General features: G+C 37.9%; 2 protein-coding genes across 7 annotated transcripts; one reads left to right on the forward strand and one right to left on the reverse strand.

Moving 5' to 3' along the window:
- Positions 1-4,178: 4,178 nt before the first annotated feature.
- LOC6584415 (ecotropic viral integration site 5 ortholog) lies at positions 4,179-23,124 on the reverse strand. 5 transcript variants are annotated; one of them, XM_015161294.3, is made up of 9 exons: positions 22,631-23,124; positions 9,557-10,066; positions 8,433-9,468; positions 8,229-8,343; positions 7,853-7,870; positions 6,734-7,395; positions 6,558-6,675; positions 6,396-6,494; positions 4,179-4,574 (listed from the first exon to the last, which is right to left on the reverse strand). In XM_015161294.3, exons 2-9 carry the CDS (start codon positions 9,771-9,773, stop codon positions 4,437-4,439), a joined length of 2,403 nt encoding a protein of 800 aa, XP_015016780.1. In that variant the 5' UTR covers positions 9,774-10,066; positions 22,631-23,124; the 3' UTR covers positions 4,179-4,436. The 5 variants fall into 5 exon arrangements, with proteins under 5 accessions (XP_015016780.1, XP_015016782.1, XP_015016781.1 ...); XM_015161296.3 differs by lacking the exon at positions 22,631-23,124 and adding an exon at positions 11,096-11,161; XM_002010034.4 differs by lacking the exon at positions 4,179-4,574 and adding an exon at positions 5,119-5,851 and having other exon boundaries at positions 22,631-23,123.
- LOC6584416 (sphingosine kinase 1) lies at positions 13,535-17,717 on the forward strand. Of its 2 annotated transcripts, none has more exons than XM_015161535.3 (2): positions 13,535-13,789; positions 14,816-17,717. In XM_015161535.3, exon 2 carries the CDS (start codon positions 14,856-14,858, stop codon positions 16,890-16,892), a length of 2,037 nt encoding a protein of 678 aa, XP_015017021.1. In that variant the 5' UTR covers positions 13,535-13,789; positions 14,816-14,855; the 3' UTR covers positions 16,893-17,717. The 2 variants fall into 2 exon arrangements, with proteins under 2 accessions (XP_015017021.1, XP_002010071.1); XM_002010035.4 differs by having other exon boundaries at positions 14,819-17,717.
- Positions 23,125-23,175: the final 51 nt, after the last annotated feature.

Genomic DNA, 23,175 nt, shown 5'->3' on the forward strand with positions numbered 1-23,175 from the left:
TACATACATATATACCGAAATAGACGAAGAAGAAGGAGAAGCAGAAGACGAAGAAGAAGAAAAGACGTCAATGGGGAATTAAAACATAACTATTAATGATATTATTTTAACATTAAATACCACTACATACATATATACACATACAAATTACACAACTACATACATACACAAATACATACATACATACATACTTATACTCCTTAGTTAAGTAAAATGCACGAAAAATATTGAAATATTTGCATTTTTATTGAAGGGATCTCGAGGGAAGGTTTCTATGGGTCAATTTCTAGCACTATCAAAAATATGTATAATTATATTAATATCGAAACATTGAACACTAATTTCGCATGGAAGCGTCAAGAGCAACAACATCAAGAGCTGGCAAACAGGTATTGAAACCTTTTTGGAGATGTATTTTGAAGGTTCTCTTAATACTAGCTGAAACCAGCCTTGAGCTCTGATTCGTGAAACTGATATGCTTACAATGAGATTTGCATAAACTAGTTTTAATTTTAATATGATTTCACGTCACAAATTATACTTAGTTATTCTATATTCAATAAACGAGTCTTGCGCTTTTTCTTGATTTATAGCTAAACTTGACTTGCAAGTCTTGTAAATCAAGCAACATTGTGTGTGCAAACGAGTCTGAATGCTCTAGTCGGGCATGCCCGACTGGGAGATGCCTGCCACCTGCATTCCATATAACCATTATTAAGGTGTCCATTTATATAGTTCTCCCATCAACCCAAAAGTACCCCTAAAAATAACTAAATAATCATAACAGCAATAATATAGTAAATTTGATTTTTCTACCATTTTATTTACTCGTATTTGTATATTCATGTGATTTATACTAAAATGTATACGCATCGTCTGTTCTTTGAGTTTCAGTGTTTTGTAAATTGTGTTTTACCAAGTGTTTGCATTTTGTTGTTTTAACAACGGTCCACAATATGTTTGATTAGTTATATAGCATATAGCATATATTCATATATAGATATAAATATATACCACGGCATCTATGCACATAATATGTTTCCTTTTTTTTTTTTTAGTTATGTAAACGAGTACTAAATGTCTTCAACTTTATTCGGTATTTTGTGTTTTTTTTTATCGTTTTTCTTTTGTTTTGTATATATAAATTTTGGAACAATTACAACACAATATTTCAATAGTATTCAACTACAAATGTAATTATCATTTATGTTTACTTAAACAAACGTTTTCATTAATTCAAAAATTCACTTCTTAAACGTAGCTATTTCTTTTTCTCAGTGTATTCTCTGTGTATGCTGTGTGTGTGTCTGTGTGTTTGTGAACATGTGTCTCAAGTAACAATAAACAAAACAAAACAAAATTTTATCAAATTAAAACAAAGGCATAAAAGCAGGAGAACTGAAGTGCATTGAAATAAATCTGTATGTAATCTGATCATTGTCAATAGTATTTAAATGGATGCTGATTTATTCGTATAATTAGTATTGTGTTTCTTTATTTCTTTATTATTATATATATGTAATATACCATATGTATATATATATATATAGATATATGCATACATATGTGTGCGTGCATTGCGCTTGGAAATTAACATTTCGAGTGCTCCCAACTGAACAGCAAAATGCACTTTGCTTACAATTAGCGCATTTCCAAAAAAAAAAAAAAATAAATAAATAAATCACTGAAAATAAAGGTGAGGATTTCAGCCGATAAGTCAGCTCGACTTACCTAGTCGAAACAGGCTGACATCTAAATGTTAAAGTTAACAGTTACTGAGTAACAGCAATGCGAGTGGCACTGTTAAGTGTTGCAGTCTTTGAGGCTTAACATGAGATGGTTAATGTTAACAGTGACTGTTATTGAAACGTACTCGTACTGTTTCGCCTGTAAGGCAGTTTACTCAATATATATGTATACATGTACATGTATATACATATGGTATATATATATGTTTTACAGATATGTTTGTCCTTTATTTATGCATTTTGTTAAATTTTGTTTTGCCTTTCTATGTGAGCTTAACTTGATGTAAAATCTTTTTGTGTCAAAAACGTAAAAGTAAAAGTAGAAGCAAAAGCCAAACTTAGTTATAACAGATATATTACGTACATTTGCAGATCATACACGTATCAATTGAATGTAGGATAGTTATTGAATATATGTGTTTAAATTTATTGTGCGCAATTAACTAATACGTTAAGTTTATATCGAGATTTACTTGAACATACATATTCAATAGAACATTTACTAAAATGTTGTACAATTCAATTATAAATTTTGAATTATAGAGAGAGAGAGAGAGAGTGAGAGAGAAAAGAGAGCAGTATCTGTAAAGGAATGTGCGCTCTGAAAATACAAATGGCATTTAAATAGAGAATGTTAATACTGAAAAAGGAACTTTAGATGATCTATTGGAATTTGAGCTCTATCGAGCAACAGCTTAAAGACTCTTTTGCTTTGATTTGGGAAATGTTCTAGTTTGGCACCTTCAATTATAAACGAATTTTGTGACATTAACTGAATAGAGCTTGAGTTGAACCGAGAGGGAGAAAGAGAGAGGGAGAGTTAAATACAATTGGCACAACATCTTAATAAATGTCTATGTCTATATGTATGCATACTGATTGTATATTTGTGACACTCAGTTTATATTTAACTAGAACTATATAAGTAGATGTATATTCCATATGGTCTTGTCATGAAGTGCAAATCAATGGAAGCACGTTTGCTGCATTAGAATACAATTCGGTAAATTACATAAAATAAATGACTTTAGTTGTACAATGTTTAACAAAAATAAAATCAAAAATGAAAAAAATTTATATATATAGAAAACACACATATTAAAAAAAAAAGTACTAAAAAAACAATGCTTAGGAATTAATAAAAACATATGCATGTGTATAAATTATACAATGTAAATTGAATTAATTATTGCACTTGGAAAACAGCTCGAACTTAAATACACATATTCATAAAATTTGCTTCATTTTGTTGTTTGCATTTCTCTTGTTGTTTCAGCTTCTTCTAGTTTAAGTTTGACATGCTGCTAAAAAATCGCTGGATCGCAGATCCATTTGCCTTGCAGCTGTACGTAAGTAATTGATGCGCTTTATACATATATCAATATCAATATATATTCATAGCATAGATATATCTATTGTGTATGTGTGTGTGTGTGTGTGTGAGTGTTTATATGCATTTCGCACATATCATATCGACTACTTCGTTAAATGGGATTAACCGAATATCGTTTTTGGAATATCGTAAGTTATTGGAGTCCTGCAATTCATTGCATATCTCGAGGTTCTGGTTCGCACTATTTGAAATAGTTAAGGGTTTTTTATCATTTTAGTTTTTCGTTTTTTTTTTTTTTTTTTTTTTTTTTTTTTTTTTTGTTTGAAATAACATTTTGGCAACGCTTGTTACATGTTTGAACATTATTAAAAACTTTCTTGGGTTGATTTTCGCACTTCGTTATCGTAAAAGTTTATCTATAAATTGTTTGGGTATGCTTGCTATATAATTTTAGAATAGAATTACAATGGGTATTTCTATTGTATTTTGTATTTGTGTGCAAACATTTGATATTATTGATAAAATAGGTATTATGTCAAACTTAGTTAACTACACGATGAGGAGTTACAAATTCGTTTTAGACATGTGTGTGTGTGTGTATACGTGTGTTAGTGTATGTGTGTTTACAAAATATCAGCAATATCATTCTACACGTATATAGGCTTTAAGAGGTAAACAATATAAAATACAAATAAAAAACTATCTCGTTCTAAACTCGGTTAAAACTCACATAATTTTTTCGTTTGTTTGTTTTTTTTTTTTTTTTTAATGATTTTTTGTGATTTTTTTTCTCAATTTAAAACTTACATTAAAAGTGTAGGTTACATAAAATCCATCATTTGCTTTATAATAATGTGTGCATATAAATATATATAATCAAAAATATATATATATATATTTATATATATACTGTGACAAAAAAAAAAAAAAAAACTATACATATCAATAAATAAATATTACTTTTCGTTTTTAACATAACAGCGATAATTCCTTATATAAATACATACAATAAAATTGGAAAGAAATAATCATAATATTAATAATTATTGTTTAAAACATATTTTATAAATAGTATTTGTGTTTTCTCATTCTTATTCTTTTTTTTTTTTTTTTTTTTCATTGAATTTTTACTAATATATATATTTTTATTGACCATCGACACACCACAGCTGCGACCTTGTGACAGAAATTACATAGTCTGTTATGTATTCCACATACATCAGCCAATAACATGTATATATATGTATGTATATATATGTATATAGAGTGGTCTATATAGTTATCATTATATGTATATGCATATACGTAGATATATTAGCTATCCGCACTGTGTAAGACGCCATCGGCTTTATATATTATGTGGATAGCTCTGTGCTCCCGCGACGCACCATGTTGAGGTCACTGAAGTCGATCTCTGTTGATTCGATGGATTGTATGGAGGCGCTGCGCAGCTTGTGGGCTGGAAATTTGCCACGACTTTTCAGTGCGGTCAACTGCAGCAGGAAATGATGTTGGCCAAGTTAGTTACGATTTCATTGATGAATTATATTCGTGTTGTGCGTGCATTACGTATACGTATTTTACTAGTACTAATAGTAGTAGTGGTGTATATGTGTGTGTGTATATGTGTGTTTGTCTGTGTTAGTGTGCGTGCTTAAATATTAACCAAGCTTACTACAGAGCTCTACCAAATACCAACTACAAAAATACATATATACACAATAGTCTCTATATATGTAAGCGACAAGATAAGAAATGCACAAAGAAATCAAATTTGAATCAAATGAAAAACAAACAATGAAGAAAAGCTCATGCATGTGAAAATATATTTAAAAATTCATTTCAATTTCACATATACAAATATTAAACGATATTTTGGTTTGTGTCTTTGCTAAGCGTAGAGCTTTGCAAATTTACGATATTGGCAGGAAAATGATAGCAATGTGATACAGTGAAACGTGGCTAAAGTGTCTACAGCACGCTGGGCGGGTATATATATATATGTATATGTATAGATGTATTACAAATGAGAATGGATAAAAATGCGAGATTTTCTTTATTATAATTATATTACAGTTTTTACTTAATAACATATAAAATAGTTTTGAGCCGATATGAAGCGAGCTCACAGAATAAATAGTAAAATCTTATTATAAATAATAACATATGTATAACATGCAAATAGACCAATCCCCGTTTAGCATGCAAAACAGTAAATAAAATTATAGAAATTATGCACAAATCTTGGGAAATTTGTATGAAATCTAAAAGCGCATGCTTCACTCGGAAATAAAAGTTTATAAATGGAAATATGTTCATATATTATTTGGGGACAAACAGCAGGCAGATGCAGAGTTAACACTAAATACATGCCAAATTGTAATAAGAATTTTGAAATATGAACATGATGGATATACCAAATGTATTCAAAAACAATCGACAACAAAGTCTATGATCTAACAGGCGCTTAGATCGTAACTATACAGAATGCTAATGCTAATCTAGGATTGGGTAATGAGTTCGTTCTTCAACAGAGTTTTATATAGACACCTGATTTGCACATTTGGTCGTTGGCTGTTAAAGTGTTGAAGTCGATTTGGGGTTTAACTGGAATGTGGGGATAGATGCTTTTGGTATTTGACGACGATGCTTTGCTGAATATTTGTTTTTGGTTTAGTTTTAGTTTTGGTTAGCACTTTATATATATTCGATTAGCTTAGCTTATCCACTTCCACGGCTCAGTGTCGGGGCTGGTTATTGGCGTTGGATACTAGAGACGCAGCATTGCGTTGCATTTGATATTTTTTTTTTTTTTTTTTTTTTTTTTTTTTTTGTATGAGAAAGAGATTTAAATGAGAAACATACGATATTAATATCTTCAGCAGTACCGAAAGTACCAGAAACTCAAAAAAAATCTTTGAAAATTACAAAAATAAACGAAGTAAAATGCACGTATACAAAATATAAAAGCGAATGCCACACCAAAGCTTATGGGCTGATAAGCAATTAGCATGAGCTGAAACACAGTCCTGAATGGGGTTTTTTCTGCTTGTCTTTAGTGTGTCTAGCTGTTGGCCAATGCAGCGCCAATTTCGTAGGCGCTCATAGTGCATATGTGAATGTGTGTGTGTGTGAGTGGGTGTGTATACACGGTGATTATTAGTGTGTGAGTGTAGCTGTTGCTTGGCGCTTTTAATTTGGCATTTTTGGATGGGTTTTTGTGGGTGCGCAGAATATTAAAGGCCCGAAACCGAAAATAAACAGCAAATGGTATCCAAGTAAAGGGCTTTGCTGGACCCATCGGCAATACACACCTCCGCCTTCATGTCAGCCAACCTGTCCTGCAGGTCGCGCACCTTATCCGAATCATCGAGATTGGCGCGCAGTTCACCCTCGGCAAGCATTTCCGAATTCTACAAGGGATCCGAATCTCGTTAATCTCGAGAGCTGAGTTACTATAAATTTCGAGGCCTCACCTTTGTCTCCAGTCGTGAAATCTCCTGCTTCAGCTCGGCGACCGTTTGGCTCTGTTCGGTGAACTTGATTTTGACATTCATGAGCTCATCCTTCATGCGAGATTCCAGATCCGAGTATCTATATAAAGTCCGTAAATTACTAACTGAATAATCTGATTGATGATAATGGGACGCACCTGTGCTGCTGTTCGCGCGCCTTGTTGGCCAATTCCTTTTCGCGTGTGACAGCCAGCTCGAGCTCCTCCTTGAGCTTCTTCTGCTCCTCGTCCTGACGGCGCAGCTGATTTGTGGACACCTGCACCTGAGTCTCCAGCTCCATGACCTTCAGTCGCAGCTCCTTCAGCTCGGTGAGCGTTTCCATTTCACGTATGCGCGTCGTCATTAGCTCCTCCTCGAGCTTCTGTGTGTGCTCCGTCGACTTGGAGTTATCGAAAAAGTTGGTCAACAGCTTTTTGGGTGTGGAGTCCACGGAGGCGGCGCTATGCTCGTTGCGCTGATTCTCGGCCAGCTGGCGCTGCCATTGGCTGCTCAGCTCCTGCACGCGCTGCTTGAGATCCTTGAGGGATAGCGAGGCCTCCGCCTCGCGCAACTTGCTCGCTATCAACTCGTCCTGCAGATGGGCCACCGAATTGTCGGGCGTTGTTTCGCGCAGCGTCTTCTTATCCTCCTCGAGCTCCTCGATCTTCGACTTGAGAGTTCGTATCTGATCCTCACTTTCGGCCGAGCCCTGCCGCACCTTGACCAGCTCCTCCAGCAAACAGGAGACCATCTCGTCGCGCTGCTTCAACGCCTCCTCCTTCATGCACAGCTCGTCGATAGACGATTGCCGCGAATTATTCTAAATGGAGAAAAGTCTGGCTTTAGCAAAACTCTCACAAAGGGCGCGCATCAATATTTGCATGCAGACAACGGTTTGAAAGCTATCGGAAAATCGATCAATGATGTTCAATGGGTGTCATATCGATAGCGATAGCGATAGCTCTAGTCATAATATCTACTTAGAGTACATGAACAAATGATGTTAATTGTGTTATTGTTCTATTATGTACGCACGTGAATGAATGAATTATTATATTAGTCAACATCAAATTACTTATCAAATAAAAAAAAAATAAAAAAAGAACGATAACAAACATGCAAAGTAATGCTACGTAATGCCAAAATTGGCATGCACCTGCCATGGCTGAGGGCAATACTTTGGAGGCCCAAGCACGACATGAGCATATACATATATACTATATATATATGTATGTACACCTGTCTGTATATACATTTTGGCAAGCTGAGATACTTACGCTATCGATCGAAACGTTCTGCTTGACGTTGGCAGCAATTTTCATGGATTTTTTTTTTTTTATTTATTTATTTATATTTTTTTTTAAAGCAAACGTTTTGCGATTGGATTACCATTTGGAATGTTTAGTTATTTTGATTTCGACATATTTGTTTGAGATATATGCATGTTTTTAAGCACCACAACCACAAGAAATAAACAGAATGGAAAAAGAAAGACAGAAATGATTAACAAACGTATATCTATAGATTTAGCACGACTTCGATAATTCAGTTTAGCACTATTTTCTCTTTATAATTTCTTCAGTTTCAGCAGTTTTTAGTTACAAGACAATCGAGAATAGTGTTAAATTCGTTGTGGTCTTATACAACACTTACATTCTCCTGTAGCCGCAGGCTGAGGCCGCGCACCTCCTCGTTGGCATTCTCCAGCTGATGCGAGACCTCCAGATAGGAGCGTCGCAGCTGCATCAGCTCCGTTTGAATGGCATAGCTAAGAAATAGACAGCATAAATGCGATTAGATTACATCAAGAGAGAGGGAGTGGGAGAGAGAGAGAGAGTTGGAGTTAAGTTCAAGTACCTCGTCTCCTCCTCTTCGGCACGTGAGACTTGGCCGCGCACCAGACGATCGGCCAGCTCGGCACTCTCGGCCTCGAGCAGCTCGTTGCGCTGCTTGAGTAGACAATTCTCGCGGCGCAGCCGTCGCAGCTCGACCATCTCCTCCTGTTCCTTTTTCTTCAAGTCTTGATACTCTTTCTCCATTTTCTTCATGCGCTTCGTGTTCAGTTTCTGCGCATAGGCCAAGTTGAAGAAGCCCTCCGGATCGGCCTCGACGCGGCCGGGCAGCTCCTTCTGAAAGAACTTCAGCATGGCCTCCATGTCGAGGGACAGCAGCGACTCCTTGCCGGTGAGCAGCAGGGCCAGCGCCACCTTGAAAATGAACTCCATGCCCTCGCTGAGGAAGACATCCATAATGCGGCAGCTGAGGTTCACGTTCAGTGTGGTCGTGTAGAGCGTTAGGAACCAGCTGGACGCGTACATGGTCGTCTGGAAGCCCTGCTGCTGGAAATGTAGGTGCATATCGGGTATCTGCTCCTGCACCAGATTCTCCAGCTGGTACATGCACAGGCCCAGCTCGGACATCGATGGCTTGAACATGTGCCGCATGCGATGCTGCTGCATGATCTGCACGAGCACTGCGAACGCCTCCTCCTCGGGCATCTGCATCAGCAGCAGGCCCACAATGAAGCCAGAGCCCTGGCAGTAGCCGACCTCACGATCGTGCAGCGAATACGCTTTGATCACATTGAACAGCGCCTCCTGGCCGGGCCCGTCCTTCTCCTTGAAGAAGTCCACCTCCGGATAGGTGCGCGCTATATCACGCCGAATCACCTTCTCGCACGCCGACGTCGCCTTTATGTACTCCGCATACTGTTTCTTATCGGCGTCGGCGGCGCCGCTCAGCTGCTGCCACACGATGGCACGAAAATGATGCGGAATACCACGGCGCACCAGCTCGCGCACACAGGGATTCTTGCGCTTCAGCGCGCCATCCCAGTCGTTCAGAATGGATGCCCATGTCGTCCAGATGTCCTCCTCGGCGACGGAATTGCCGCCTGCAAAAATGATTGAAATCCACATTACATACAAACATATATTCAACAGCTGACACATATATGGGGGATATTGAGATTCGAGTCTTACTTGATGTCAGGCTGATTTGGCTCGTGTCCGAGTTCTTGCGACTGTGCGTTGAGTGCAGCGAGTTGAGACTTTTGGCATCGCTCTCGATTAGCTTGTTGGCCGCCTCCAGCTTGGCTAGCAGATCCATTTCAGATGTGGGCAGATTCTCGTCTGCTGGGGCATTCACTTCCATTTTCTTGTTGCTCTCCGGTGGCGTTGCCGTTGCGGTCAGTGTCATCTCTATATGACGGGGCTGCCACAACAAACTCTATCGAAGATGCGAGCGTGCTCTCTCTCACTCTCTCACTCTCTCTCTCTCTTACACTCTCTTTATGGTTGCTGTTTTAGTTCTCTTTTTGGCGCAGACACAAAGTTGTTGAAGTTGTGGTTCTTGTTGTTGTTGTTGTTGTTGTTGTTACTGTTGTTGCTGTTGGTCCTTGAGCAGTTATCCCCGCGGGCTGATCTCAACGATAGCTCTCTGAATGCATAGCTAGGCTCAGCTCATCGTCGCGGCTCTCGTTTCGTTTCGCACTGTAATTGATTGCAATTGGATAATTAATTAATAATAATCGTAATTGTGGGCGGGTGTTATCTTTCGCCTTTTCGGGTCTTACAGGTGCTCATACTCGAGCTCAATGAAATTGACAACTTAAGTGCGCTAAGACTTATCGAAACACCAGACTGACAGACGTCAACGACAACTGACTCTGAGATGGGGAACCCAATACAGTATGTGAGCCACATTCACACTCACACTCACACACACATACACACACACACATTTGGTTTAATGCAAACAAACGTTGCGGGCGACTTAGCTCAAGTTTGTATTCGTATTGTTTATAAGTCGTGCGGCCCCAAAAAAGAAATGTATCAAAACAAAACAGAAAAACCAGTCTGGGCTACCCTACTATCAACAACTGTATATACACATACAAACATACATACATAGATACATCTACTACATATATTATTATCTACATATTTCAGCCGAACGGATGCACTCGGCTCGTATGGCTCGTCGTATGGGACGGGTGGGCGATCGGATTGCGCACGCGTCTCGACCCTCGTCCCTGACCGCATTGTCAATGGCCGTACTGGCCAGATAAGCGCGAATCAAGCTGCAAATTATATAACCACGGTATTTAAACAGATAATATGTATACTATATATATAAATTATATATATGCATCCAGAAAGTTTAAGCTGTTAATTAAACTCCTCTTAGCACACAAATTTTGAATCAAATTTTATACTAGTTTTTGTGGTGAAGAGAAAATATCTTATATTATATTATCTAATATATTATATATTAAATATTATATATTGTATTATATATACTTTATGTATTACTTTATACTAATATTATTATGGTATTTTATATATCTTTATTAGCACATATATTTTTTGTTGAATTTTATACTCGTTTATGAGTATTCATATATTATATTATATTATACATATATTATATTTACATTATTTATTACATTATATGATTATTATTATTGTATCTGATTTATCTTTATTATTTTTTATCTTTATTTTGCGCAATATACGTACCATACGTACGTCTGATCAGTCATTCGTTTGTCTATCCGCCGGACTGCAAACCCTGTTGCCTCTTTTAAATCAGAATTTTAAGAATTTTAATCTAGAGAATATAGTTGCAGTTGTTTTAATCGCATAAATTGTAAAGATTTTAAAAATATATTCATTAGAGGTGTGACAAACCTAAAAATACTATATCTTATATAGCAGACATTTGATTAACCAGGGTATTCAGGAAATTCGCAATAGAGATTCGTATAGACAGCACAAGATCAATGCTATATAGCAGATAGTATTTTAGTAGTGTCTAATCTATATACATATACATATATACATATGAATATCCTATAAAATCTTTGCAAGTTAAATTACTAAAATTAGCTATAATGATGGAACTGTGTTTAGATTATCAGTATTACGCAGATTATGCATTATTATATTTTAAGTATATAAGTTATTGAAAGATATATCAGTTCAATAAAAGCTCTTTTATATTTTCGATCAAGTAAAACTTTACAAGTATTCACATTCACTTGGACTTCTTCAAACTACCCTCGCATATACTTTCAGTTTGAAAGCCATTGCGTTTAAGTTCTTATCAATCTAGCATTTCGCTTATCACTTAGCTCTGCGTGGCACAGGCTATAAAGAGAGAGAGTCCCTTAAAATAAACATTCAGCCGATAAGCTATGTGGAGCACCTGTTCGAAAAAAGTAGGTGAGAAAATGCTATAGCCTTTATCGCATGCCCTCTGCTCAATCCCCACCTGACCCCATCTAGGTGATGGGGCTTGTATCATCAGACATGGCAGGAATTTCTGAATCACACACTGGAGGAACCTCTACTGCAAGTCTCTCCATGCCGATTCATAAATAACGTATTTATCTAGTTAGAATAAAAAAGACAACAGCAAGCGGCGTTTCTTATCGGCATGCAATGAACAAAGGAAAAACAGAAAGCAAAAAATAAACGGAATTTTTTATGAATTTAGATATCGATTTACAAGTACAAAAATTAACTTAAATATACATTTATAAAACAACAAAACAACAGCGAGAGATGGCATTACGTAAGTACATGTCGAGCATGTACATTTGTACTCGTCGATATGCCATATGATCGAGTATGCGGACAATACATCTCGCACAGACACAGTATAACAGTATAACAGTCGCTTGTATGCCACCCACACGAGTCGAGCTTACGCCCACTGCAGTGGGTGCACTGTCAGCCGGCATAGCTGCCTTGATATCAGCTAGCTTTGGGGTATAGGGCGCTGTAATACCCTGTAGTTAATACGTAGAGTTGGGGTATAACAGACTAAAGAAAACAAAACTATTATACAATATATTATAATTCAGATTGCCATCTATTTATGTGAGGTTATGATAGATGAGGATAATATATATTTATCTATTAGTTATGTATATATAGATAAATAGTAAGCAAGTATATTATGACCCCACATACATATACAGTATGCATATATATATATATAAAAGCTCGTTAAACATTTTCTTTACAATTGCAACTACTCCAGGAAAATATCGCCCTACTCTGCGCTTCTCATGCACTTAAGGTTTATATGCAATCAATTGACTTTACCCCTTGCCATCTATCAATCTCTATTTACTATAATTTCTAGCATTCGCAACACGTTTACAGGGTAGCTGCCGTTTGAGCCTTGACCTCATTTTGCTACTGCTACCTATTTTATTTAATTGAAAACGCCTCAAAACTTGTCATGTTCAGCTTAATCAAAAATTTAAACACTTCCGCAAGTGCAGCCAAGTGGAAATAGCAAACGTACATTGAAATTTGCACACACAAAAATACAAAAATAAACATAAACATCAAAACACAACAACAACAACAAGAACAATAAAAAAACGAGCCCCAAACAATAAATGCAACACGATGATAATGTTAAAGATGACTGTGTGTCGGCAAACACAGTTATAAATTACTGCGTGTGCGTGTGTATGTGTGTGGGCCAAGTGGCTGGGGTTACGAGCGGAATTGCCACAAATATAAATTGCATTTGCGAAAAAATGGAAATATAAATAGAAAACAACAACAAAATTCAAAGTCGAAGTCAGTTAGCAAATGCGGTTCAATGCCATTAAACTTGGAGCGCATTCAAAGAGAGAGAGAGAGAGAGGGAGAGAGAGAGAGAGAGGACGAGTAATATGCATAGTTAGGTATAAATATGTATGTATAGTTTTATATATATATATATATATATATTTATTTATTTATAACGGCCATTACACACATGTACGACAATACAGTTATGAAGCAGACATAATACATACAACATCGATACGACATGATACGACGATACGTGTTGATTAGATTTCGAAACACTAAACATACACACACACACACGCACACATGCAGGTATGCATGTGTGCAGGTGTACAAGTGTGTGTGTGTGTGGGGGGGTCCGAGACAAGTGAAATCAAATCGCACAGCGCCAATCTCCCCAGCTCATTCGTTCCATACGAAAAATGAGGTTAGTTCGCTCAGTACGCGAAGATACGTGGAGTCGAGCGCACAGGAGCGAACGGCAACTAACAAAAAAAAAGCAAACAAACAACAAAAAATTGAAGATAAATACAAAATAAATTTGTAACAACAAAACTAAAGAAAAACAAAAGAAAAAGTTTGGCAGCAACAACAACATTTAAAACTGGTAATAATTAGGTAAGTGAAGACAAAAGCAAACGCCAAACAAAGCAGGGCAAAAGCCATATATCTCTCCCCCTCATTATCTCTCTCTCTCTCTCTGCTTGTAATACCCTACAGCTGCAGCAATGGGGCATTACAGTCACATGCCAATGGCATATATACGATAACATCAATTAGAAATGCATCAAAGCAAGGCAACTGTTTCTAGAGCGTCAGCTTTTTTTTTTTCCTTTTTTTTCGTCTTTCATTTTTCATGGGTTGCTCCAGTCGTTTTCACGAAACTGATAATAGCCGTTCCAAAGATTACGGGGTTTATCAAATAATTGAGCTGATTTAAAGGTAAATCAAGTACATACATAAACAAATGCACAGCATACGGTATTTTTAGGTAGCTCTCCCATAGCTCGCCGATATAAACAAACATTTTTTGGCCTAGACTTGAAATCTAAGCCAAAGCTCGAGATCCTAATATTCTAGATCTGAACTATTTTTAGACTTTTAGATATATGAGCTTGAGCTCAAGTATTTTATTTAGTATTTTGCATAGATCAAACCATTTCTATTTGTATAGATATATAGATTAATATTGATCTTCATATAGATCATTCTATTGTTATATATATATAGATCATTCTTAATATAGATCAAGATCTATAGTCTTCATATAGATCATTCCACTTCAATTTGTATAGATACATAAACCATAAAAGATCTTTATATTTCCATTCATATAGAACATTTTTAATATAGATCATTGTAGATCTTCATATAGATCACTCCATTTCTATTTGTACAGATATATAGATCATTCTTAATATAGATTATTAAAGATTCCTATATAGATCTGTCCATTTCCAGTTGTATAGCTTAATAGATTTTTCTTAATATGAATCACTGTTGATCTTCATTTCCATTCCCAAAGACGAATAGGTCTGTCTTACTATATTACCTCAGATAATCATAGCTGCTTTTCCTAGGGTATCTGACTTTTTGCCTCTGATAATACCTCTCTTGATTACTGTTGTTGCATGTCTCATTCAGCAGGTGACCGAAAACAAAAGTTTGGAGGCGTTTGGCGGCCATGACAGCCAACCCAATACCGCGAGTCGAGCAACAAGAGTCGGAGGCGGAATCGCAGCTGAAGCCGATGCATGCGGAAACGGCTGAGGCCGAGGCCGATGTGAATGGGGCAGCTGAGGCAGCAACGGATGAGCTAATTGGCATTTTCTATGTGGAGAACCGGCGACGCAAGCAAAACATCAAAATTGTGGTCAAGCTCTGTCCAGAGGGCATCTATCTACGACGGGAGACGGCACAAAATGATCACATCAATGAGCAGCTGATACGCATCGACGACATCATCGGCTCCAGCTGTGGCCAGCGGCTGAAGAAGCGAGCCCGAGGTGGCCTCACCTCGTGCAAAAGCACCAGAAATCAGCAGCAGGAGCAGCACCAGCACCCAGATGCCGAGGGTGCAGGAGCAGAGGAGCAGCAGGGAAAGGAAGCCGACAACAGCGCCTACCTCTACATCTATGCGTATCTGAAGAAGGAGAAGCCGCTGCGACGAGGAAAGACGTTGCGCATCCTACGCTTTCGCACCAGCGACGACTATGCCGAGAATCTGGCCACCGCTCGGCTGTGGCATCGCACCATACGGGAGCACAAGCAGCGCTCAGGCGCTGCGGGTGAAGTGGCTCGGGCGACGGGCAAAAAGCTGCTGATTTTGCTGAATCCCAAGTCGGGATCGGGCAAGGGACGCGAACTGTTCCAGAAGCAGGTGGCTCCAGTGCTGCGCGAAGCGGAGGTCCAGTACGATCTGCAGATCACAACCCATCCCAACTATGCGCAGGAATTTGTACGCTCGCGCAAGGATCTGATGGAACGATATTCGGGCATCGTTGTCGCCTCCGGCGACGGCCTCTTCTACGAGGTGCTCAACGGCCTGATGGGGCGCATGGACTGGCGTCGTGCCTGCCGTGAGCTGCCCCTGGGCATCATACCCTGCGGCTCCGGCAACGGCCTGGCCAAAAGCATCGCTCATCATTGCAACGAGCCGTACGAGCCGAAGCCCATCCTCCATGCCACGCTGATCTGTGTGGCCGGCCGCGCTACGCCCATGGATGTGGTGCGTGTCGAGCTCACTCACCGGGACAGACACTATGTGATGTACTCGTTCCTCTCCATTGGCTGGGGCCTCATTGCCGACATCGATATTGAGAGCGAAAGCCTGCGCTCGATTGGCGCCCAGCGCTTTACCCTTTGGGCCATTCGACGGCTCATCACGCTGCGCTGCTATCGGGGTAAACTCTACTATCTGCCGGCAAAGAGCTCCACGGAGCAGCCAGCAGCAGCTCCTGCAGCAGCTCCTGCAGCAGCTCCTGCAGCAGCTCAATCCACGACAGGGACACCTCAGGAGCAGGCCAATAGCCAGGCTGAGCCCCAGCCCGCAGACTTCAGCGAATTCAAAGACCTGCCCGACGACGAGGATGTGCAGTTGCGCGACAATCAGTCCGATCTGGATCAGTTTGCCGATGCCCTGTCCCTGGATCGTTCCATCTATCGCCAGAATGCGGATAGCTGGCATTCGGCAGTGTCGAGGCGCACGGCCTACTATTCGATTGGGGGCCAGAGCTCGCGCTCCAACCGCAGCCGGCTGAACGTGAGCCAGCGGATCGAGGCAGCCAATGCCGAGTTCAATCAGCTGGTGCCGGTGAGCAAGATACCCGGACTGCAGATGCCGCTATCTGCCGCCGATGGCTGGCTGCACGAGGAGGGCGAATTCGTGATGGTCCATGCGGCCTACACCACCCACCTGGCCTCCGATTGCTACTTTGCGCCCGAGTCCCGGCTCAACGATGGCCTCATCTACCTGGTGATCATACGAGCCGGTGTCGGACGCTCTCAGCTGCTCAACTTTCTGCTGGGCATGCACAATGGCACTCATCTGCCCATGGAGCCGGATCCACACATACAGGTGGTGCCGGTGCGAGCGTTTCGCATTGAGCCTTGCGGCTCCCATGGCATCCTTACCATCGATGGGGAGCGCGTGGACTATGGGCCCATACAAGCCGAGGTATTCCCAGGCCTCATCAATGTGATGACCACAACGGGGCAGTGAGCAGGTTTTCAAAGTTCCAGTTATTAATTTTACAACATATACATATATATAAATATGGTTTAAGACTGTTTTTTTTAATAGATATATGAATTTTTTTTTTTTTTTTTTTTTTTTTTTTATTACTGCTGAATATTATTAGAAAAAGAGAGCACAAATATGACACAAGTAAAAGAGGAACCAAGACAAGAATATTTTTTGCTATATATCTACGAATATCGTATATATTTAGTTATAGGAGTGTGTATATAATATTTAGTGTATATATTTACATATGTACGAAACATTGTTTTGTTTTTGAGGCTTCAATTAACATTTCATTTTCATTAACAGCTTTGAGCTAACAGCTAAATTGTTTACGTTTTGGTTCATCGATTCCTTAGCCTTGGTTTATTGACTTATTATTATTAATATTTGTTTTCCAATTTTAAAATTGTAAGCCAAATCGTTTTTATTATATATACAATAATTCATTTACTTATAGATATTTTTAACAGCTTTTAAAATCAATTAAAATTTAACATATTCATGTATTTTGTGTTGTCAAACAATTATAGCAGAATGTTAATTTTGCGATAACATCGGCAATGTTTAATAATAGAACACAAATACACACGCACCAGAAACTAGTTTAATTCAGATAACTGTCCACAGTTACAACTGTTTTCTTTTTGATTGATTGTTTTCAAAGGTGTTTGTCAACTAATATGATAAATATGGGATATATGCGGGCATTAAGTATACAGTCAATTGAAATATTTATAGAAATTATTTAGTGGTATTTTTTGTTTTGAACTTTTAGCCAATAAAAACCGATGATTAACTGAAGTTTCGATTAGATTGACTTTTATATGGCTCAGATTGGAAAAAAAAAAACATAGAGATTTCCTGGCAATCGATTGGACTTGCCTATCTTTATAATCATTACACAAATATATATATATAAGTAATATATACATAAAGAGATATCAAAACGTTGGGGCAATGGTCGAGTGCGCGGTTTATAACTGGACCCCATTTAGTTAGCAACTTAATTTCAATTTAAATTCGTTTTTGATAAGGCCTTAATTCGATAGAGTAAAATTATACGAGCTTAGTAAAAAATTGGTCATAAATAACGCACTTAACACTTTTCAATGTTTAGTCAAACAATTCTACTTAGTTTAAACTTTTAGCTATTTATTTAGCTATTCACAGCTCGAATTTGCTAGCCAGCATATTATTTTGGACGCCACTGTGACAGGCAGCAAAGTTTGCTGCATACGTTTAGGCTAAGTGCTGTTAATTTGTAAAAAAGCTAATGTGTGGACAAAGCACACATACACATACACATACAACTATATATGTGTATGCGTGTGTGTATGTATGTGTGAATGCTATGAATAGTTGCTAATTAACAGCACCATCAAATTGTAGACAATAATTAACTGCCTGCATTCGTTACTGTAGTTTGTTAGCAAGTGTATATACATACATACATGTATTTACATATGTATGCATGTGTGTATTTAATGGTCGTGGATGCATAAACTGAAAAAAGGGTGCTGCTATGTGGTGTACATACATACATATATTTATTTATATATACTTTATTTTTTGTACGACTTTTCAACCAAGTGGCAACATTTTGCGCGCACACACACACGCACATAATAATGCATGTGTGTGCGCGCGTGTAGTGCATGCACTTGCCTACTTATTTCCACTCTGATTCATTCATAAAACACATAGGCATGTCTGTGTGCGTGTGTGTGCAGCGGCCAAGAACCAGCAAAAAAAAATTAAATTAAAATGGAAAAAAAATGCCGTCTTAAATTCATTTCGGATGCGTTTTCAAGTGGCCACTCGAGCCAGTCAAGTAATACATGCATAAAAGCATTCGTAAACCGTTACACAGAATTAGACACACACACAGAGACAGATGGAAGGAGAGAGAGAGACAGGGAGTGGGTGGCTTGTATTAGAGATGGAAATAGCATTTGTCACTGTATAGGCCAGACATTATTGCTTTTTATTGTTTATACAAATTGCATTTTATTTCTTTGCTGACTCTGTCTAAATATGTCTCCACTCTTTGCTCTCCACATCCCTCATTCTCCGCACTTACACTCTTTCGCCATCGTCACCCAATCGAGTAGGCAAAGACGCTGGGCGAACGGGTAACGGGGCTTGCGGACTGTGTGGGAATTAGTCAGAAACCTGCTGGCGGCACCAGCAGCCGCAGCGGCCACGGCTTCGAAAAAAAAATGTATACATTTGTTTTTGTTTTATGTATTCAAATTGATATAGCTCACGTATGACATGTAGGGTATATAAGTTGCGAAAGTGAGCGTAACTAAATGCGAATGCTTTGCTGATGATTTGCAAATAGTTTTTTATACAACTTTTGGTTTATTTTTTTTTTTAATTTGACAATAAAATAGTCTTTAATAAAAAATATATTTTGTATATTGTTGCAATAATAGTAAAAACTTGTAATTTAATAAATGTTAATAATAAATGTAATTTTTTTTTACTTAGTAAAATTTAATTTAAGATCATTTAATTTTATTTTTCATTTGGTAATAAATGGAAATTGTTTATCCACTGTTTATATAAAAAGAAAAATCCTGACTTTAGCGTAAGCAAACTTGAAATCCATAAAAAATGATAAATAAATGTTGTTTATCTAATGCCATATTATAATAGATGAATATTCTTTGTTTATTTAAAAAATAAAATAAAGTAAATTAAACATTTTTATAATTGAATCATTTTTTCAACTGTACAAAATAATATAATTTTTCTACATTAAATGCTATATAAAGTAGTTAAGCAACAAAGCTAATCGATTCTAGCATTCAAACAGGGCATCCCATAGTGTAATACCATTCATTTCATTTGGTTTAAGATTTAAACAACCAAAATTTGAGGTGAATATTGCATTTTTGTGGCGTTGACATTTTGCATATCAGGTTCTTCAATTTGCAACTTGGCATATTTAATGACAACATATAACTGGAAAGTTCAAACGTGTTTACAGAGAGAGAGAGAGAGATATTTGTGGAATTCTAATCCTGCCAGGGGGCGTCTCGCTTACATTTTTAAGCGTTTTAACCTAATTAAATACAAACTAAGAGATGCAGGAGGTTGGGTGCTTGGCTTACCGTTTACCGCGTTTACCGCGTTTACTGAGACCACGCCCCGCCTGACCCGATGGTATGGGGCAGACACACATTAGCATAATTTCATTTTGCCGCACCTGACACCCATCGCCCTCACCACATCCTTCACAATGAACCGCAGCCAAGCCCCAAAAAAGTCTGTGCTTCATAACTGTAGCTGTTATTCGAGATTTTCAGCTATTTTTAGGCAAAGTGGCAACGCCAGGATATTTTACGTAACTGATAATTACGTTGATATTTGGGCAAATCTAATGCACAAAAGCACTCGCTTCAACAACAACATTAACAATCGAAATTAAATCGTTCCAAATTGTTTTCGGCTAATGAGTTGGCTATCGTTGCGGCTATATAGAATTTGATAGGAAATTGAAAGGGTAAGAGTCATTACGGTGCACATACACATACGCACACGCTTCGATTACTCCAAGCAAGCGTGTGTGTGTCTGTGTGGAACAGTTGAGAATTGATAGCGTATAGAATGAAGGCAGATGCAGAGACAAGCGACAGACGATTGCAGCGATCGCTTAATCATCTGGGAGTAGAGCAGAAGCACGCGCTGCTTCAATTCTATTTGTATACAATCATGTTTTATCGCTTCCAGTGAGAAAGAGAAAGGGAGTGAAAGAGAGTGGTAGAGTGAGATAGCAACTGTGCGTATATATTGTTTGCATTAATCATTTTAATAGGGGCGGCACTATGAGCCATGGACAATGCATAAACAAGGCTTAGACTAATTTCTGTGCAAAAAAAAAAAAAAACTATCATAAGCTTGCAAAAAAAAACACACACACACATGCGTGCAGAAACCAGCTGAATCAACAGCAAAAGCAATTAGGAAATGAGCCCCACAAGTCCCGCACTCAATCTCTCTGTCTCTTTCATCCCGCTTGACACACACATGTGTCTCAACATCAGCGTTGACTGAGAGGGAAAAGCTTTCGCCATAAAATGCACAGAAATAACAACAAAATTGATCATTGAAATGAGGCCAACAAAAAAAATTGTAACGGTGTTACGACAACGACAACAATATAGCAAAGATAGAAACGACGAAAACGCACAAAAAAAAACTGGAAATAGCTTGAGAAGTGCAATTCATCAAAAGTAAACTCCTAAAATACCGGCACGTATCGAAGTATGTATGACATACATACACGCACACACGCACACATACACACATACAAATTACATCTATGCATAGGAGTGCATACATTTATGCTCGTTCATCTGACGGTTGCGATTGCCCAAACCCATACATACATACATGCATGCATGCTTAGTATAAATGTGCTGAATTGCAAGTGTTGCCAGAAGTCGAAACTGTAAACAACATTTTGAAAGTGATTGAAAACAAGCGTCAACAGGGAGCTGTGGGTAGGTGTTGCCGCCTATTGTTATGCTTTTTTCTGCCTTTTGTTGTTGTTTTGTATTGTTGCTTACTTTACATAACGGTTTTTTGCAATGGACACTGGGACGACAGAGTGAAGGAAATTATGAGCATTTATACAGACAGACATACATACATATGTATGCATGTTTTTTTTTTCTCTATTATTTTTGTTACTTTTTCAGCTAAGCATTAACAAATGGCAGTTTAAATACATACATACGTACGTATAATTTTATACACACAGATAAATGGACGTGGCTCACTTTTCAAGTGCAAATCATTTTTAACATATTTTCGCGGCTTTTGGAGAAGGTCAAAATACTTCAAAAAGCAGCTTCAGCAATACAAAAAAAATTAATAAAAATTAAAACAATACACCCACACACACACAGTAACGAAATGTATGTATGTACTTATTGAAATACAAGCCAAAATAAATACATATGTATATAGACGGCACACTCAAAAGGCTGAACTACTTCTAAACAAATTATGCATAGACATACATACGTACATATAAAGTTGTTCATATATTTGCTGGTCGTGCTGTATGTGAAGCATGAACATAAATAAATAAACAGAATTATAGCAAAGCACACGCGAGGCGTATAAATGTGGGCATGGGTGTATGGTGAATACATATGCATATATGTATGTGCATATGCCTGTATGGATGTGTGCATGTATATGTGCAGACACCCATGCAAGGTGGTAACGCTGCGCACAGAGAAAGATAGAGCGAAAGAGCAAGAGAGCAGCAGCAGCAGACGTTGTGAAGTTTGAATTGGAAGATACAAGGTTACAACAACAAGACAACAAAGCAGCTGATGTGGTAGGAAATGGGCATATGAAAGTGTAAACGAAACGCAGAGAATTTTCTCTAATTGGAATAACTGTTGGCTGCTGGCACTTGTTGTTATTGTTGTTGTCGCTATTGTTATTTGATAATAATATAGGGCTATAATAAAGAGGCAATCCAATAATGTTAAAGGGGCAAACAATAAAAATGAATATACATCTGTATAAATGAGAGCAAAAACGAAGTACAACTAGAAAGTTTTTTATTTATTGCTATTTGATGACGTTTTATAGACTCAGACACACATATAAATAATATATTTATCGGTGTGTAGGTATACACACTATCTATGTATGTAAATAGTAAACACACCTGCTTCAGCACTCACCGTTATTGCTTCTTATTGGTATTCTAAGCGAAGATGGCGAATTTTCAGGCGAAGACGACGAGCGAAGCGACGTCGTCGTTCCAATCAGACGTGCATTAAACTGCCATGAAAGAGTTGTAATTGCTGGACGACGACGACGATGACTTTTTATTTAATTTCACTTCAAATTTTGACGAGACCGACTTTTATTTGCTGTAAACGTCACTTCTTCGGTTTGTCCGCAGACACTGGCACACACATACATACATACAAACACACACACACACGATTCGTTTTCTGGTTGGAGTAAGTTTTCAATTGGTATTTGCTAAGCGGCAATGGATTTGCTTTGTATGCACTATCGCGTGTATCGTTAGCTATGTGGCTGTGGTGAAAAAAATACAAAACAAAAAACAATATCATTCACAATCTTTAAATTAGATTTCTTTGGCGTTCGAGTTTTTGATGTTTGCTGAATTTATAAACTGAGCTTCCAGTGTGACTGCACTCTGCGAACAGTGTGACCACAGTTAACTAGCAATCAAATGCCATACAAAATACGGAAT

The sequence above is a fragment of the Drosophila mojavensis genome, unplaced genomic scaffold (assembly GCF_018153725.1).
Source record: "Drosophila mojavensis isolate 15081-1352.22 unplaced genomic scaffold, ASM1815372v1 contig_136, whole genome shotgun sequence".
Taxonomy (NCBI): Eukaryota; Metazoa; Arthropoda; class Insecta; order Diptera; family Drosophilidae; genus Drosophila; species Drosophila mojavensis.